The sequence below is a fragment of the Danaus plexippus genome, chromosome 11, assembly GCF_018135715.1.
Source record: "Danaus plexippus chromosome 11, MEX_DaPlex, whole genome shotgun sequence".
NCBI classification, from domain to species: domain Eukaryota; kingdom Metazoa; phylum Arthropoda; class Insecta; order Lepidoptera; family Nymphalidae; genus Danaus; species Danaus plexippus.
The window spans coordinates 1,927,730-1,948,295 of NC_083544.1; the positions used below are offsets into that span (position 1 = coordinate 1,927,730).

The 20,566-nt window shown below is 32.4% G+C and overlaps 2 protein-coding genes across 2 annotated transcripts; both read left to right on the forward strand.

Moving 5' to 3' along the window:
* LOC116765664 (cadherin-23) lies at positions 1-13,539 on the forward strand. Its single transcript, XM_032655231.2, has 24 exons — positions 1-151; positions 2,813-3,023; positions 3,569-3,712; positions 3,858-4,006; positions 4,094-4,222; positions 4,308-4,526; positions 4,666-4,878; positions 4,948-5,772; positions 5,867-6,062; positions 6,142-6,439; positions 6,532-7,414; positions 7,502-7,687; positions 7,887-8,061; positions 8,310-8,429; positions 8,554-8,774; positions 8,887-9,013; positions 9,191-9,366; positions 9,728-9,848; positions 10,393-10,559; positions 10,627-10,937; positions 11,008-11,068; positions 11,309-11,481; positions 11,793-12,043; positions 12,511-13,539. Exons 2-24 carry the CDS (start codon positions 2,813-2,815, stop codon positions 12,585-12,587), a joined length of 5,433 nt encoding a protein of 1,810 aa, XP_032511122.2. The 5' UTR covers positions 1-151; the 3' UTR covers positions 12,588-13,539.
* A 1,243-nt stretch (positions 13,540-14,782) lies between these two features.
* Positions 14,783-15,963, forward strand: LOC116765906 (retinol dehydrogenase 11-like). Its single transcript, XM_032655543.2, has one exon. It carries the CDS (start codon positions 14,920-14,922, stop codon positions 15,904-15,906), a length of 987 nt encoding a protein of 328 aa, XP_032511434.2. The 5' UTR covers positions 14,783-14,919; the 3' UTR covers positions 15,907-15,963.
* Positions 15,964-20,566: the final 4,603 nt, after the last annotated feature.

The following is a 20,566-nucleotide window of genomic DNA, read 5'->3' on the forward strand; positions in this document are numbered from 1 at the left end:
TGAACTTAGCGGAGTTGCCTTCGAAGTCCGTAAGAAAGATGACATATATAAGTAAATAATTCGGTTTTAATTGCAAATTTTGTGTGTAAAATGTGATATGTGCTAAGTATAGTTCATAATTTATAAGTGATTTTAAAAAGATATATTTAAGGTGAGTCATTAAAATTTGGGTTTAACTGTAAATGACAGGTTAAGGCATGTTTACATGCGGAACTTTCTTTACATATGGCATTTATTAGTCATCAAGGTCAATTGGCTAATATTAGTTTATTTTATAGGTTATTTTATATTTTTTTACGATTACTTCAAAAAAATTATATATATAAAATAATCTATCAACAGTGTTAAATAAATTCATTATACAGCATTGTTATTTAAAGAGTTGTGTTTCAAAAATGAACGTGTTATTTTTATGAGAGCGCAACAAATCTATTTAGTATAGAAATGATTGTCGATAACTCAAGAGATTTTAATTAGCACATTTCTAAGAACATAAAGGCTAGCCTTCAAGTACTTTTTACCGTTACTCCTAAAACATTATGTTTGTACTACAAGGAACATAATTATCACTTTTCCCACGGGTCCATTGTATTCTCGTATTCAGTTCACTGACTTGTATTGTATGATGTTATGATTAATGTTTTTTGTTCATAATTTTATAACAAACGATAGTGTTAATGGTTCTGTCTATAAATACGTTAGCGTTGAATTCATAACGACGGATGAGCAAATACTGAATACGCAAGACTGATATAGATTCCTATAACAAAATGGTTAAAAAATATTGTCTTCTTCTCAGTATAATCTATTCGAGTGAAATATCTATTTGAGATTTGTTGATAAGTGTTAAAGAGAATGAACTTATAATTAGTGAAGCGAAAGAATCAGGATTAAAGGCAACTATATATAATTCTGAATACTTTCAAAATCGAAGATCGAGTCATTATTTTTAAAGACAGGTAAGTCTGAGAATATATATATATATATATATTTATTATATTAAAACAATCTGACATTTAAATTAAATGAAGAAATAAAGCAAAGACGAATCGAGATAACGAAAGATTATTACTATATATAGTATAGCTGGCTTTTTAGGACATGTTTTCCTGGTTATTTTGTACCTTTTCTATTATTCTCGTTTTCAAGTCCTAAAATAAGTATGAGGTATCATAAGTTATATATATCCAAATTTATTAATACACTTGTTTTATGTGATCCTTGTTAATAGGATCAATTATCGTCAATCGTTACAAAAACCTTGCTCTATAATGCCAGAGTAAACTAAATGTCACACAAGAATGAACAGAGCGTTACGAATGCTTGAAAACATTATTGTGATATTATTAAACAAGCTATGTGTTATGTTTATATAAAATAGCACTGTCGTCGTGTAAAATGCAACGCTTTGGAATGCGCCGGAGCACGTCGTGTTTGTCCTAAATACGTTAACTCACTCCGCTAATCGTTATTACATAAAAGTTTTCATCGAACAAAATACTTTGTTATATATACGGAAAACTAGAGTATGAACCTGGTATAGAACCAGGTATTCGTCTCCAATGTACGTGTTACCAGATGTTTTAATGTTATGGATACGATTATAATTATAAAACTATTATTTAACGTGATTAATGATTATAATTACAGGTTTAATAGATGTCTAGAATACACCCATTAATTAAACGAACTCCATAGCTAATTATAGAAATAAATATATAAATTAGTTTTATTATAATATCGATACAAAATTTAATATAAGTTTTAATCGGTTGTCGATTTTATACAGAAAATGTCCGGTGATCGAGCTTTGCGAAGTATATTTTTTTGACAAATAATATAAAGAAATATTATTTGCTTAGTGTGTCTCAACAACTATATATTGTTAAGCAACATTAATGGTGATGTGTGAGTAGAGCAGTTTTAAACCATTACAATTTCATTTCCTTAAAAATCTAATTAAATGTTATCCTACATACCTATATAAGAATCGCCCCTTTAAAAGTGTTACATTACTTAAAAGGGGAGACATAATAACATGTTTTTGACCAGTTACCGCATGCAACCCGATAAGCAAATATCCGATTGCAAGTAGGGCATAACAAACAGGTAATTACAACTTAACAGATAAATAGATAAAATGAGGTTCTTACATATATAGAGCAAAATAAGATATTTTAAAAGCACGATAAATTTTTACTTTTTAGTGACAAATGAATTTTTTTTATTTACAACAACTAATAAATTGTCATTTAGTTAAGAAATAATGCAATATATGATTAAAATCTTTAAAGATTTATTAGAAATATGAAGTTCACTTTGAAATTTATAATGGAAATTCAAAAAATATGAGTAAAATCTTGCAAATTAAGAGTTCTCTCTATTGTTTAAAAGGTAAGGTATCGTAAAACGTAAAAGTAATTCAAGCTCTAACCAAAATATCCGCGGTAACGTAACAATAGTCTACCGCTAACTGGTTCCGCTCATATTGTGAAATACGCCCATTGACCAACTGATCCGCTTGAGAGAAATTCTGCGTTATTGGAAAAAAAATATTGTAGGTTTCATCGCCTTTCATTACGCAGTAATATTTAAATCATGCTATTAGTTTTGTTCAATTATTTTTATAGTTATAATAATTAATAAGACGCTAATCTAATGACGAGGGATAATCATGGTATTGTAATTAGAAAATTAGCCATCGTTGGTATTTACATGGAAACAAACCAACACTAAGCATTCCATAATATGTAACTAACTCACTGAAAATATTCTTATACTTATGAAGCGACTACAAAAAATATCATTACAGATGGCAGAGATAATTTTGGAACGGCGGAAGGCCGCCGCAGTAGTGAACACACAAAACCCGTTAATAATACTGTTGATAGTTAGTTTGATACAACAAATGACTGCCCAAGTCATCAACAGGGTGCCACATTTTATTCCCCAAACCGGGGACATGTCACAATTCAGTTTATCAGAAGACACGCCAGTTGGAACACCAGTGTATCATTTAAAAGGTAAAGTATCTTAAATGTTTGCAATAATTATAAGTGGCTCTTGAATCTTTATTGTTGTGGCGAGTAAACAGAATGCTTTACGGGTCAGTCTGTGAAGACGGTTGCAAATACTTTATACATTAAGAATAACCTACTATTAAGCTCTATAGAACACTAAGCTGGTTTTTGGTCCCAAGTGTTGCCATATTTGAGACAAATTACCTCACAGGTACGTTATATCGACTGCTGCATTATTTTATGTGTTCAAAAAAACTCAGGCGGTATTATACTTTTCCATTTAAATGAAACTAATATTTTTCGGCACGGCACGGGCAGACGAGATGTGATCACGGTTGCTGAAAAGTAACCGAAACGTCGAGAGTATGTAGTTTTAAACAAAAAATAATAATAAAGCACGTGTAGTATATCCGAAAAATATTAGTTTCATTTAAATGAATAAAACTTGCGACAGTCTTAGATCTCATTATATTACACTTTTGAATGTAAGAACATAAAAAGTATTAATAAACCAGACGTTTTTATCAATATTTGTGTTGTACTTTAAGGCATAGATCCAGAAAATGGAACTTTAAGATATTCTATATCTGGCCAATACTTCACCGTGGATTCCGTAACTGGCGTGGTCACGCTGGCAAGGTCATTGGACAGAGAAGAACAAGCGAAGTTAGAAGTCATCATAAGTATAACTGGTAGGGGTTCATTGAAATATTTTCAATTACTAAATATTAAGGGATATGATATTACATCTTAATAAATTTTATTTATACATAAAGAAAAAATCAAACAAAATTAATGTTATTATAATCAGACACGTTTTGTGTTTACATATTTCAGATGAGGGATTAGATGAGACGGAACCGAACACGGTGTCGCTTAGGAGGGTGATACCTGTGAGAGATGTAAATGATAACGCTCCCGTATTCCACAACCGACCATATATTGTAAATATAAGCGAAGCGACCTCTGTTGGCAGCGAAATCAAAGTAACATTCTTACTCTAAACTTTATATAAAAGTTTCAAATCTACCTTGCCCTGAATAATATTTAAACGGACAAAAAATATATTCTAGGTAACGCCAGACATAATAATAACCGACCGTGATGAGAACGACAACGCAAAGATACAAGTAAAATGTTCAGATAAAGAAAGAGGCAGCGATGTTGAAGCCTGTTCCACCTTCAAAGTTACAACGGAAGAAGTAAAATATTATTTAAATCATATAAAAACCCTTTAATTAATAAAACTTTTGCTATTGAAAATAAAAATGACCAACTTCCTTTCAGATTACCCCAAACAAATATCAAGTCCGTATATTCCTTTCTAAGCCTTTGGACTATGAAAGCCGTTCGGCGTATGTGCTTACTCTTGATGCATCAGATGTTTCTCAAAAACCTTTAAACGCCATAGGAAGTGTGTCCATTGCTATACAGGACGTTCAGGATCAACCTCCTGTATTTGTTAACGCCCCTTATTCAGCTACCGTCCAAGAAAACACTCCTCCCGTACGTATACAAAAAATGTAAATCTATTTTCATATAACCAGATCCATATTCATTTACATGAAGTTTAAATTCCACACAAAGAAAAATTTAAGGATGTTTTTAACTCATTGATTTACTTAACATTGCTCACTGTTTTAAGAATACAAAAATACTGGAGATAGTAGCCAAAGATGGTGACACAGCTAATCCCCGACCAGTGTTATTAACCCTCGAAGACGATACCCAGCAGTACTTTCGTCTACAGTCTGAAAAGTCTATAGGCCGTGCGACACTCATAACATCTAATATTTCTGTGGATAGAGAAAGTGATGTAGTAGTACAGAATGGAGGCGTTTATACGTTTTTTGTAAAGGTAATTTTTTTCCTTGACAACATAAATTCCCACATTTAGATTCAATCAATATAATTTTTTGTATTTTAGGCAACGGAATTAATAAACAACGAAGTGCCATCAGACTATACAGTAATTCCTATAACAATTATCGTAACTGACGCCGATGATCATAAGCCAATTTTTAATGGGGATGTTTTTGATATTTCCATACCAGAAAACATTGAAAATGGAAGTCCCATTCCAGAATTGTCAATATACGTGGAAGACTACGATCTCGGTCAGAACAGTAAATACGACTTGCATATCCGTAACGTTCGTAATTCTGAAAATGTTTTCTCAATAACGCCAGATCATGGTGAAGGTAGAACGCCAATAAGTATTAAGGTTAAAGACTCATCCAAACTTGACTATGACGTTGACGATGAGGACAAGAGACTATTTAGTTTTGATATTGTAGCTACGGTGAATGGTGTGGAATTGAGTCATGCTAAAGTGAATATAAAGTTACTAGATATGAATGATAATGCTCCAGTCTTTGACCAACCATTTTATAAATTTAATGTTCTGGAAAACGCATCTATAGGCTTTAAAATTGGTGAACTTCAAGCAAGCGATAAGGATTACGGGATTTTCGGGGAAATAGAATATTTTTTGTCCGGATTTGGATCAAACATATTTAAAACGGATAAAGTCCTGGGAGGAATATTTGTTGCAAATATGCTGGATTATGAAACCCAAAAAAGTTACAGTTTAACACTTCTCGCAAAAGATGGAGGCGGAAAATCAACGTCAGTTAGTATTTTCATCGACGTTTTGGATACTAACGATAATACACCGATATTTGAAGCTTCCGAGTACAGCCGTACTATACGAGATGGTGCGACAAGCTTTGAGCCTCAACTTGTAATACGGGTAAGGCAGACCAGTCATAATATTTAATTTAATTGTAATGAACACTAAAACTAACGAATTATACTAAGTAGGCTTATAATTTTCGTGTGTTAAGGCAACAGATGCTGACGGTCCTACGCAAGGAGGTGGTCGCATTAATTACTCCCTTGTATCAGACAACAGCATAGCCCATAAAGGTGAGGTTTTTGCTATAGATGAAGAAACCGGTGAGATCACTATTAATAATAAAGTTGAAACCATGGACACCCCTAGAGGTCAATATGAATTATTAGTACGAGCTACGGATTACGGTTTGTATTTTAAATATTTCTATCAACACCAACATCTTCTTCATTGTCTTTTATTAATAACATTACAATATATTTACAGGAAATCCACCACTTCATAATGAAACACGAGTACTCATACGTGTAGGTGTTCCTGGTAACCAAAGACCCACTTTCAAAGGCAATTACCATCACTACAAATATATTGTCAATCAAAAAGATCTCAATGATGATTATACATTCGATCTTAATCCTATGAATTATAAAGCTAGTATACGAGAAAATGCAAGTCCAGGACAAAACGTTACCAGAGTTGTAGCTCATGATCCAGATGGGATGGATGAATTACTGACTTACCATATTATCTCTGGATCAAAGGATAATTTCGCTATAAATGAAAAGTAAAATGCGTTACGTTCTCACTTAAGTCATACAACGATACATGATTTTTGAAAAAATAATTTATTTAATAGTTTACATTTTATTTTTTCAGGACTGGTTTAATTACTGTATCAAACGATGCAAATCTTGATCGTGATATAAATCCCGAACGCTATGAGATAATTGTTTCTGCAGTTGATAGCGGAACTCCTATACCAGAAACGGCTACCACCACTGTGTTTGTAACAATACAGGACGTGAATGACAAACCACCGATGTTCAATGTAACAGAATCTACAACCTACATTTCAGAAAGGGCTCATGTTAATGATCTAGTTACGAAATTAGTAGCCCACGACTCAGATCTAAATGCTAAACTTAAATATAGTATAATAGAACCGATCAAGGCATTTTCAAAAGCTGGTGTACAGATCAAATCTAACTCGGCTTACGATTACAAAAACTTGTTCAAAATAAATGAAGACACTGGAGAAATTTTTGTGAACGGAACGTTAGATTACAGTCAAACATCAATAGTCATACTTACTATAAAAGTCACTGACGTAAACGCTGAAATAAACGAAGATAAGCAATTCGCACTGTTAGAACACACTATTTATATTCAGCCATTTGCTGACAAAAATCCCCAATTTACTAACGCCGGTTGGACAAACTCCAATCCTACAATCCATCATAAAATAAAAGAAGAGCAACCGATCGGTAGTACTGTTCTCGTATTGATGGCCGAGGATCCGACGTCTGGCCACATCGTTTCTAATTTCAAGGTTATCAATTCACAAACAAGTCTCTTACAAGTTAACCCTTTAAGTGGACAGGTTGTGTTAACAAATCATTTGGATTACGAGAAGTTGAGCAACCCCAATTTGACACTAACAGTACAAGCTACCAGTACTGATGGCAGCAAACACAGCATTGCCAATGTTATTGTTGAAGTTGTAAATGTAAATGATAATGAACCCGTATTTGAAAAAGAGGTAATTTTATATCACTTTTACAAATGTAATACATATGATACATACATTTTAAATTGCTATATATATATATATTTAAAATACTTTCAGATTTATAAAGTGAGTATTTTAGAATCCATAAAGTATCCAGAGCAAATATTAACTGTTAATGCCAAGGACACTGATGCAGTTCTTACCGACGAAGATAAGAAGAATGGCTTCTCTGATGTGAGATATTCAATAAAGGGAGAAAATTCTGAACTCTTATCAATAGATAGTGTCACAGGAGTTATTCAGGTACTAAAAAATTTTCATCCGAGACAAAAAATCCTTAAACAGAAAAGCTAATTAGATTCAACAGATTATAATTATTCTAAACCCTGCAAAGGAGCAAATATAATATTAATTCTAAACAAAGGATCTGTAAATAAAAAAATATTTTTTCGGACCATTGAATATTATGTGACGCCCGTTAGTATAGCAATATAATACACAGGTGGGTGAAAACAAAACGTTGGACCGTGAACGTCAATCCGTTCTCAGGATTGAAGTTGAAGCTTACGATATGCCCGCTGGCGGAGCGGACAGGCTCAAATCAGTTGCGACTGTGCTGATTGACGTGCTTGACGTAGATGACAATACTCCTGTATTTGATAAGAGCGTTTACACTGGTGAGTTATTCAAAGACTTCTATCTGTTCTATTTATGAATCAAATCGACGTAACGATTTTATGAATTCTATATTCCAATAAATGACTTCGTTGTCAATGTATGTAGGAACAAAAATAAATTGAACACGCTCTTCGTCGCAACGTGGTCTTTTTAAACAGTCACAACAAAAAAAAAATATATTAAAAATAATTCCCATGTAATTATTTTTCACATATAAAATAATCTTAATCTTTTTATATTATTGCAGCTGTTGTGCCCGAAAATGTACCGATTGGAATAAACGTCGTAAAACTTACTGCGATTGATCCCGATGAAGGCCTCGGAGGAGAAATCAAATATGAATTTTTGGATGAAGGAGAAGCACACGGTAAGATTAATTAACAGAATTTTTTGTTTGTAACCGGGCTCAAAAGCTCTCATTTGAAAATATGTAAGCGTTATAGTGTATACCAATTCAGGTATTTTTTTAATAAAGGCGTATACTTTCTAAGGTCTATTTACAATTGATTCTACGACTGGAGAGGTCACAACCCGAAGCGCTCTCACTGGTCGGGGTCGCACGGATCCATACCGTCTGCTGGTAGGGGCAGTCGACGGAGGTGGGCATTCAGGAGATGCATCCCTTTCACTGTATATAGGTGACGTAAGCGCTAACGATGGCGTGCCTAGATTTATTAGACCAGCAGACGGCGAGGTCCTTAATGTTAGTGAGGTGAGTTAAAAAAAAGTGATTATTCTTTAGCTAACTGGCATATAATTTAGTCGTAATATACATACATATTTGCTTTAATGTTATTACTCAACATTTAAATTAACATCTTCAGAATGCCACGATCGGAACTTCGGTGTTCCAAGTGGTGGCCAGTGACCCCGACGACCCCACCCAGCCATCTGGACAATTGTCCTACTCAATACAACAAGACGATGCAGATTCTAAAATATTTAGTATAGGTAAGATCTGATATGTTCTAATCTTTTGTGTGGTACTTAGTAAAGGGTTTGATTTTTTAGAAAAATATGTTTATTACTTTACAAATAATATTTATTATTTTAAAAAACATTATTTTTTTTTAAATTTTCAATAGACGTTAATTTAAAATATAATTTTGTTTCCATCATCAAAATAAGATCCAGACAGTGGTCTACTTACAACAAGACAGATGCTTGATCGTGAGAGTAAAGCCACGTACACATTAGTGTTAGTCGTCTCTGACCATGGATCACCACCTCAGCAGAGCAGCCGTATTGTTACAGTGCATGTCGGTGACATAGATGATCATAAACCGCACTTCTCACGAGCACTGGTAGGTATTTACGACTCACGATTCGATAACGATACGATAAACGATGTCGGGTAGTAAAGTGTAAATTGTTGTGGATGTTTTATGTTAGCATATACTAGCACACTGGTTATGTGAATGCCAAATCCTTGTTTACATAGGTATAATAAATTATACCCTTAGGCTCTTTTTGCCCCTTCCTTCTATTCATTGTTATTTGAGAATAATTTATAACTGAATGATCTACGGATAATGTTTGTCTTTCAAAAGTCATTTCATAGAGCTTTCATATCAACTTTAAACTTATCTTGTTCCGAGCTTACAAAAAGTATGTAATTTTAAAGATATCCACATAGATAGCTTTTAATCTCTTTTTTATCTTAAGGATGAACCACCGTTGCTGCTCTCTACAAAGGAGGAAGTACCAGTAGGAACGGTCATAGGCACTCTAGAGGCTATTGACGAAGACATTGGTGACAATGCGGCCATAGATTATATTATAACGGGTAATCTATTGTATAAAACGCAGTATGTCGGATGTTAATATTTACAATAAGTCCAGGTCTATTTCAAAAAAATATATCATTCAGCATGGTTCTTATATAGTAAAAATTAAAACTTCTCTGGAAGTCTTAAATTAAAATTCTACTTTCTTTGAGGAAATTAATTTCTTATTATAATTATGCCTTAAATATTCATAACCTTATAATACGATATTTTAGTAATTTAAATATACCTACATTCTTAAAATTATTAGGTTTTTCTTTTTAAAAAGTATTTATGAGCTAAAGGGGAGTCACCAACAATGTGATGTTGGGTAACTAGAATACTATGGTTATCAGGATTGAAATTGATTGATTCCTGGTGACGGTTTTCATTTGATTGGATTAGTTACTACATAAATATATAGTAACCAATAATTAATTACAATAACATTATGTTTTCAATTTAAATCTGTACTTATCACAAAGAATCATATCGCAATGATATGAACGTTAATGATTATTACAAATAATAGTCTGGGTAATTATCTATACGAAATTTTTTTAGCGGGCAACGAGTTGGAAATAGTAAGTTTACAACGAACAAAGGACAACAAAGCTGACATTGTGGCAGCGGGAAGACTCGACCGTGAGACTGTGTCTAGACTACTTCTAACAGTCAAATGTTTTAAATACGATACGAAACCACGCATAAATAAGGACTACAACCGTTTGGTATATATTTCTTATATATCACATTAAATTTTCGCTGAACGTATAATGAAATTTATTTATATTTAAGGACGCGTCGGAAATACAAGTGGTGATAAAAATTCTGGATATAGACGATCATCTTCCCGAATTCGAGAGTTCAAACATGACAATCGGTGTTCGCCTAAACGTCGCCGTCGACACCGTTATAGCAACAGTGAAAGCGAAGGACAAAGATCCAGAAGCCTTACCAATCAATTACGCCATAGTTAATATGAATTTCGTTTCACCGATTAAATCCAAATCATCGAACAACACATCCGATGTCATAGTCATAAACAACGTGACAGGGGAATTAAAAATTATGAGAAACTTAATACATTTTGCTGATGGAATATTTAGGTAAGTATTTTTGTATTGAGATTTGAAGTATTCAAAACTTGTCCGAAAATAATACACGTGTTTATTACAGACTTGTCGTTCGAGCCAACAATTCCAACGAAACGGATCGTTTCAGTGATTTACAAGTAGAGGTAATGTTTTAATTACTAAATTTTACTTTGCATTCTACACTTTAACTAGATATTCTGAAGTATGAACTAGCATTTACCAGTTTATAAGTATAATGTAATTAATATTATAATGTTTTAAATAAAAAAAAGTAAAAAAATATATACAACTATCCTCATTATAAGTAATTATCGAGAGTCCATTAAAATTATCACGATACAATCTTTATCTATTATTTCCATATAAAAACTTGTCATCAACAGGTGGTAGTTGTACGGGAGCGTGATCTCCTTCGTCTGGTTCTGGGCGGAGACAGTCGGGGTGCGCGTGCGCAGGTCGCGGGACTAAAGGAACGAATGTCGGCTGCTATAGCACCACAGCGGCTAAAATTGCAGTTACATGAAGCACCCCGACATGACGTGTATGATAATCTTGGGTATGTGGCTTATAATCGATCTACCTCAAAAGTTTTTGGAGACAAGAAATAATACATGTTATTACAGTAAGTGAGGTCTGTATGGGAAAAGTTTAAATTCAGGCTTCCATAACTTGGTTGATTTTTAAAATATATATTATTTTTTATTTTTTTATACATATATTTTTTAATCATCTTATAGTTGAATTTTTCTATTTAAATTTTGTATTGTATTTAATATATAAATGAAACATTCTTAGCTTTTAAATTACTAACCTCTTAAACTGATTTTCAATGTGGTTGTGTTCCAACTGTTTTTCTATCTATTACAGACCATGTTTCCAATTCCGTAAAATGGAAACTGGAGAGGCGCTCACTCCTAACGCGATGAAAGCCACCATTCGTACCCTGGGTACAGAATTCCAGGATATTCTTCAAACTTACAAAGTGCACAACATCACCTGGTGTGGGGCCAAGCGCGCTGCTCCAGCACCCGCCCAAACTGCACTCCTCGCGGTCGCAGCGATGTTACCAATCGCTGCTTTCGTGGCCACACTTGTGTTGTGTTGTATGCATTCTCATGGTATGTATATAGTTAAAGTACATGAATATTATATATCATTATCATCATCAGCCTATAGGAGCCCACTGCTGAGCAAAGGCCTCTTCTCACATGGATTAGGTTAGAGCATTAATCACCAGGCTTGCTCAAGACGGGTTGGCGATTTTGATCTTATAATTTGTAATTATAAGATCAGGTTTCCTTACGATTGTTTCCCTCAACGTCCGTCAGTGGTATTTTAATACACTTAGAAAGTACATATGATGCGGAAAAGATCACATTGGTACTTGCCAGGTTTCGAACCCGCGCCCTCACGTATGAGATTCGGGCCTTTAACCTCCAGGCCACCACTACTTCGATATTATATATATCTTTTTTGTTCAATATAAAAAAGTCAATACCATTTTTATAACAATTTGAATCTTCAATAAAATTTTAATTATGTATTATTTGTAAAATAATAAAAAATATATCTTTTTTTCTTGAAGCCAAACGTCGAATGCGTGCAGCGCTGACCAGAGAAACACCGCCTCGTATGTATTCCGAGCCTCTCTACTCCACGTGACGGAAACAAGCGGATGACTATATAATAAAAAAATAGTCGTGCAATGCACACACTGCCATTACAAGTGATAAACATGTTTAGATACAAATTGTTAGACATTTATAGATCAAATTAAAAATGTTACCCTACAAAACAGAGAAGGTACGTCACATAGCAGCCTGATATTGTTCCTATTCAAAGATCTTAAAATCACATTAGTTTTTGTTACTTTATATCTTAGAATCTGTGTATCCGACAATGTTATTATGTGCCTCCTGTTGCCAATGAGCCGATCTAACCATATATAAAATAAACATTCTCAAAAAAGCCGTTCCTAAAATTTAATTTTGATAATTTGTTTTGTTTTATTATATGAGAAAATGGCCTTACATGGATTAAATTAAATGATAACTAAAAGGAATAGGAAAAGCCTTACCTTTTCCTAATACTTTTATTAGATCCGTAGATACTGATAATTTCTTTTATCATAAAGAGTAACTACACATATTTTTTAATACTCAATAGATTTCTAAATTGGTTTTATGTTAAACACTTGAATAATTTAATATTCTAAGCATTAATATTTATTTTTAAATCATTCTTGTCAAAGACTAATATAGCAAGAGTTCTGCAAAAAAAGTTTGTAGACTTATCAACAGAATTGACACATAATAGTCCTTAATATGTAAGGTAGATAGTAAACAAGATTATTATTTTAAGTCACATATTACTCTCTAAGTAATCGAGTTGTCTTTGGGTTAGGTATTCAGATATTTACCACAATTAATTTATTTAGAATGTAAATATATATAATATATATACGAGTTATTGGTACAAAACTACAAAATCATGAGCACTTAAATGTGATAACACAATCCCTTAAATCTAAGTCACATTCGTTATGTTCGTAATTTAGTAAAAATATTAGAATATATAAATTTTTGTATATAAAGAAATATAATTTTAATTACCATTAAGGCTTTTTTTAATCTCCATTAAAATATTTTTGTTTTTCTTCTGGGCGCTAATATTAGGGTAATGAACTTCAAGGTTACCAATGTAATTATTCATGACATTGTTACTTTAAATGTTAACGAAAAATATTGTGGAAGAATATTATAAAATATTATCAGTTTCGGGATATCCTTCGATGGACAATGATATTTCAAATCTATGAGCCTCTCAATCAAAACTAAACCCTCGATGTGGCACCTATGTGAACAACACATTTGTTTATATTAATAACATATGTACATATGTGCCATTAAACTGATCATTTTTAAAATTACGTACGCAAGATGGGTCTGTTCACTGTGTTCTACACAAGTGGTCTCCTGTTTATGACAATATAGTTCGAGAATAATTTTAAAATTTTTGTAAAAAAAATGGAGAGGACGGGTCATCCGACTGAAAGTAAAAATGTGGGGCCCATAAACTCTAAAAAATAGTCTGCACTTATCGACAGGTTCATAACCTTTATGATGAGCTATACGCGCTTTCCACGAAGATTGCCTAGTCTTATCGGTCCATCAAATAGGTTCGAGTAAATATCGGGCCTCAGAAATCCTAATTTCATTTTTTTGGCACGCCAAAATTCTTTGAGGCTACATTAACTTTAGTCTCAAGAAGGCTAAACAGGACTTTAATAGATATTTCATTGAAATTCAGAGGAAAAGACGTGAAATCAGTTGTGTTACACCTAGTAAACGATGAAATCTTAAGCAGATCTGTCCACATAGTGGAATTTTCACGAACACCTGAAGAGGTAATTTAATTTTATTGAACTGGATTTTGGGCATGAATTAGCAATGGTCCCCCGATACCCTCACAATGACGGCACAAAAACACATGGCAAGTGCGTTGTCTCAGGCCAATTTTTGTTTGACTACTGTTCTCCATATTGATATCAAAATATCACTTAATTATTAATTAAGTTTCATGAAAAATTAAACGATCAAATTTATAGATCTCTCACATCGCCGCAACCTACATTTTTAACGAGGTGTTGACCTCATACCCGACTAAGATCATCTGTAATGTTCATAAGCAGTTTTAATAAACTCATAACATTGGAGTTTAAGACAAAGTTAATAAGTAAAATTTCCATATATAATAATTTTATCGTCACCATAAATCTTGCAAATACTTCTTTGAGTTATAATAAATACGTTATAAAAAGGGTGAACATATCAGACGGCCCTCGGAATGGCAAACACCTAACAAATCAAGTTTGCCTTGTATTACAAACCAATAAGAGTGATTTCATCACAATAAGTAGAACGTAGGTCTCGAGTAAGGTTTAGTTTAAGTTATATAACAAAATTATTCTTTCGTTAGCCTCCTTAGGATAAACATGTCGCTATTTATTTTTATTTTAGTTTTAACAGTGCTTATTTTGGTTATTATAAATAGAGCAGTGACTAGGAAACACAATGCAATATGTACATCAAAACTAAAATTAAAGGAAAAAACAGCGGTCATAACAGGTGGCACCGCAGGGATCGGACAACAAATAGCATTGGACCTTGCTACAAGAGGTGCAAGAATTATAATTGCCAGTCCCTTTGAAGATGAAGGAATTAATGCACGCAATGAAATTATCAGAAAATCTGGAAATGAGGATGTTGTCTATAAGTTCCTAGATCTTGCTTCATTACAATCAATTCGTAAATTCGCAGCAGATATAAATGAATCGGAGCAACACCTACATATTTTGGTGAATAACGCTGGCGTCGGCATACCCGGAGATTTTAAGACTGACGACGGAATGAATTTTATTATGCAAGTTAATTATTATGGTCACTTCCTCCTAACACTCCTCCTTTTACCACTTTTGAAAAAATCTGGGACAAAATTAGAGGCGAGCAGAATAATAAATATGTCTTCAATTACGCGTTTCATTGCCAGTTTCGATATAGATAATTACAACAGAACTGGATATTGGAGTTTACTAAGAATTTACTCCAACAGTAAACTAAGTTTAGTGTTGTTCTCCCATGAACTAACAAAAAAACTTGTTGGCCAACATGTGATCGTAAATTGCGCTGATCCTGGCTTCGCATCCACAAAAATTTATGAGAGTTATATTAATTTTGTCGGTAAAATTGTTAGAGTTCTTATCAATGTAATATGCAAGAACACATGGGAAGGAGCTCAAACACCTATTCATATGGCAGTGGATCAAGAAGCTGGTAAAGTTAGTGGACAAATTTTTAGTAACTGTAAAATGAACTCGTCGTCTATGTGGAACGAGGTTGATAAACTGTCGGGAATGTTGTGGAAACAATCAGTGAAATTAGTGTCAATCGATGAAAAAGATATATCCAAAATTCTCTCGTAACATTTACATTTAAGTTTAAAGGGCAGTGGTTTTGATCTAAATAAATACGTGTGTTTTTACCCTTATATCATTTCAAATTCCTATTCGTTTAGGACATGTGACATCAACATCCGATTATGACGGCGTTTAATTAAGGATAATATTTTTCTTATTTGTAACAATGATAATTTTAGTGTGAACAAAGTATCAACATAGTAATTGATATAATTTTAGATATGTTTGAATATTTTTTTCACCTTCTCCTTCCTTTAATATGTCATATAATTTACAGAAGATCAAAAATTTTACTCTATAAAATAGATTATTCGATAAAATAGAAAGGAAACACTGAGACACGTTTTATTTAATTGATAGTTTCAGATTAAAAGATTGAAGTAACAAATTATAATACACATTAATATATTATTATTTTTTAATCTTCAATATTAAAACAAAACCGGCGCATAATAAATTACGAAAAAACTTGTTTTTATAACAACATTATTACATCATGACCTTAATATATAGTCAACGTATCAGCCCTTTGACACGACTTAATGAATGAATTGTTTACTCAGAGAAAGAACAATACGATTGGGATAAAAATTGCATACCAATTTACATAGGTACTTATGTGAGACGATACAAAGATATGTCACCTTAATTTCCATATAATTGAAGTGAAACTTCTTATGCGACTTCCAATAAGGTTACGTTAAACTTTAACGGTTAAAAAGGACAGAGCGAGCGGGAATACGTGGCGTTCGAACGCATACGGACAATCAATTGTGATTTGTAACTAACGTCAATGAAGTTTGTCTGATAGAAACAAAAAAATCCTTAAAAATCAATTTCTACCCCATCCTGTTGTCTTTCTAACATTATGAAGTTTCTCTTCTTGCGCGGAGGGACTCCATACACAATTAATTTTTATTTGTATTATCTTACTAATCCTAATAAAACTCCTTATGTTTTTTCTTTTCATTTATTTCTCACCAGTAGTTTAGATGGTGTATGCATCATATTGTCCATCGCATTTCGACACAATTTTTTGTAGCTGATTCTATTATTTTCCCAATATATTCGTGATTGATGTGTTGTTTTTGGCTCCAAAACCGTTGATGTTTTAAACTTGTATAAAGGTAAAGGCGCTTAACCATATGAAAAGATATTTTTTTGCAAGTAAGACTTTACGATATAAATACCATTTACTATTTCTATTGATCTGAAAATCTCCTTGGGAAGCATTTGTACATCGCAAGCATCGATGCAAGCACTACATACAAAATGTATATTTCAATCAAAATATTTCAAATAGTAGTACAAAGTACCCTAATAAAAATCTGTTTGCGTTTTTTTTTCTTGGAATGATAGTTTCAAATTTAAAAGAATTAAATTACATCAAACTTATTATTATGAACTGAATTTAAACCGGCATATGTATGATCAATGATGGGTTGTGTAAAAAGTGCAGGTTGAAAAAATGTCTTTTCGCTAGTATTAATGATAATCTTCTAACATTGTTTCTACATATATGTTACCGGAAATGTATAAAATATTGTTTGAAAAACTATTTAATGCATAGATATCCGTTAACTATTTAATGCATAGATAGACGTGACAGTTTACAAGACACTGCGCGATCTCCGAATCAGGCGAAGCAATACCGTCCCCTCGTCCCGCTGTCCCCGCGTACCCACCAATATCTTAAATGTTTTACAATATTTCACACATTTCCGTGCGATTTTAGGAATTTCATACATTTCCTAGGAATTGTATACAATGACGGATTACATACATTTCCGTTAACATTTATATAGATTGAAAAAGTTCTCTGACCATACTATTTCACACTTTAAATTTTTTTTTTTTCTACAATAGTTTCTTTTATTTTTTAATTATAAACAATATTAGTCCGTCAAAAGAGCAAAAAATACTTATATTTTGCGGAAGATAAAATAAAAATAAAAAATATTTTTTTTAATTTATTATTCTTTGTAGTTTTTTTTTTATCTTCCGAAAAAAATAATAATGATAGTCAAAAAATTTATAATATGTATCTTTTAAAAAAGTAGACTTAAAGAATGTCGTAGGCTGTTATAGCTTTGAAGCATGATTTTCTAAAACTCATGCCTAAAAGGAAATTAAGCATAATTTATGAAAGGGACAGGAATAATATGTATAGTAGATATCTTAGTTTTTGTCAGAGCGTTAGAATAAACAAAAATATAAACAAATGTTTTCCAAAGGGAAAATTTTACAAAAAGGAAAGTTGCAGAAAATTCAAAACTATTCAAAATACTCCTTTAGGAGTATTGCATAAGCATAAAAAATTTCTTGGGTTCAAAAGTAGTTTATGCCGATTTATGTGATTGTTTTCAAACGAGTGAACGTAATTTGTGGAATAAAATCGAGACTTATTACATCGACAGGTTTTTTGTGATCCTGTAACAATTTTTTTTTATTATTATTAATGTTTGGACCAATCTTCTGATACTAGAAAGAGTTGCAGTTCTGAAGACCCATGTATGCAAATTCCAAGTTTACATCGTCACACTAAATACGAAATTTTATTAAATTATCAACGCTCCGTATTTAACTTGACAAGCTAACTTGGACTAACCATACCTAACTGTAGCACTGTTATTCAAAAATAATGAACACTGATTTGGGATCTAGGTTAGTTGGAGGATAATTTTAGAAATTGACAATTGTTAATGATTAGTATCTAGTGATGAATATGATATGATAATATTAATAACTGTTCTCTAACAATAATGCAGTTATATTTTTAAGTTATTCAATCATTGTAACATTTTACATTAGAATTTAAAAATAGCAAAAACATATTTACAGTTAAAATATACAATAAAAAAAAAGTATGACAATTTTAAAATAAATAATGATGAAATAAAATGGATAGTGTTTTCTTATAATAACCGAACTAAATTTTTGTTTGGTAACAATTTGACAAGAAAAAACTTATTTTAATGTTACTGAACTGCAAATTATATACTATTAGTTACATATAGAAGACATGTTTAGTCTTTTGATGCTTAGTAAATTTGCGTCTTTAAAAATCTGAACACTGAATATTCATCGCTAGTTGTTCTATAAACAACTCGTATTTATTTAACAATTTTTGATATCGACAAGGATTACTTTTATTAACAGTGTAATTTATTGAAATATTAAAGCGTCTTAATTGTTTCACATAAAATATTTTATTTATAATGTTGGAACTATAAAGTGTTATATTTTAACGACTACTAAAGTTCATATCTGGTTTTATATAAAATTAATATTGTCATACAAAGCTACAATGTTATAAATTAAGTTTTCATCTATCTGAGGTTTATTTCCATTTATTATAAAATAAAGTTAATTTTATAGGCTCCTGGTGGTTTGTATGGTTTATTCCTGTTAAGACTGATACAATAGATAAATTGCATTTTTTATCGATATTTTTCCACTATTTTTCATGATTTCCTATGTCCTTGCACATTTTAATTATTTTTTTTTAAACAATATCTAAGGTCATTATTTCAAAGTTTTTAAAATGTACAGAGTTCTGATTGTGTAAAACTTATTTTATTGACAGAGAATATTTAAATGGAAGTTTTATCCTGTTTTGATAATGAAAACGTCAAACTATCAGTCAACAGTTTAGCGTTTTGTTTTTTGAGGAAGATTTTTTAAAAGTTGTACAAGTAATTCTATAGTCAAAACCATTGAACAGATTCAGTAGTCCAAATTAATAATATACTCTCATATTATAATACTTAAATATCCAATAAAAACGTTACTGACATTCACATGCAAAGAAAAATACTATTCAACCTCGAACAAAGTGTCCGGAATTATTTTTTTAGTAGAGAGCCTCTTGAAGACCACAAAAACAAAATTATTCTGACACATTCAGATCAACCTCTTTTTTTGAGGAAGAAAAGTTCTGGCCCAAAATAAATGTTCAAGGATACCGCAATACCTAATAACTGAAGACGGTCAGAGTATTTCAAGTTGGAGACAAGGTGAACGGACTCCATTTGGCGAAAAGCCACGCATGCGTTTTGGTTACGTAAAAAATCACAACATTTGCCCCATTCGGAGACTGTCTGAAGTATGAAATGAGTTGCTCTGCCATGGTCTCTCTATTTAGCTAGTACTGGATTCATAAGACTCCACAACTGTACTGTCATCTGCGTAACCAAACATACAAGGTACTAGCAGGTCTTTAATCAGAAAAAATAGAGTCGCCTGGACGACCGACCCTTGAAGAGCCCCAGTGTTGACCACCATTGGCTCAGGCGAGTAACCACTAATAACTACTCGTAGGTTACGGTCCCTAAAAAAGTTAGGAATCCAGGCAATCCGACCATCGAATATGCTATAGCTAAAAAGCTTACCGATAAGGCTGTCATACCAGACCCTGTTGAAAACTTTCAAGACGTCGAGTAAACCTGCGACAGCTCACCGTTGTTATGTAGAGCTCTCTCCCATAAATGTGTGGCATGTACCAGAAGATACCTAGTTTACCAATATCTCTGAAACCCATATAGACGGTCACTAATGAGATCGTATGCTTTGAGGTATGTCATGAGATGTAATAATAAAAGTAATCTGTAAGATTATGGAGGTTTTTTGAAATGGGATGATAAGTAGTAGGATCTGGCAACATGAC

What these genes read in the sequence shown, in the direction of transcription:
- LOC116765664 (XM_032655231.2), top strand. Translation starts at nt 2,813, where the DNA reads ATGGCAGAGATAATTTTGGAACGGCGGAAGGCCGCCGCAGTAGTGAAC. An exon ending in ACCAGTGTATCATTTAAAAG is followed by an intron (nt 3,024 to 3,568) that starts GTAAAGTATCTT and finishes TTGTACTTTAAG; the next exon opens with GCATAGATCCAGAAAATGGA. An exon ending in AGTACGAGCTACGGATTACG is followed by an intron (nt 6,063 to 6,141) that starts GTTTGTATTTTA and finishes ATATATTTACAG; the next exon opens with GAAATCCACCACTTCATAAT.
- LOC116765906 (XM_032655543.2), top strand. Translation starts at nt 14,920, where the DNA reads ATGTCGCTATTTATTTTTATTTTAGTTTTAACAGTGCTTATTTTGGTT.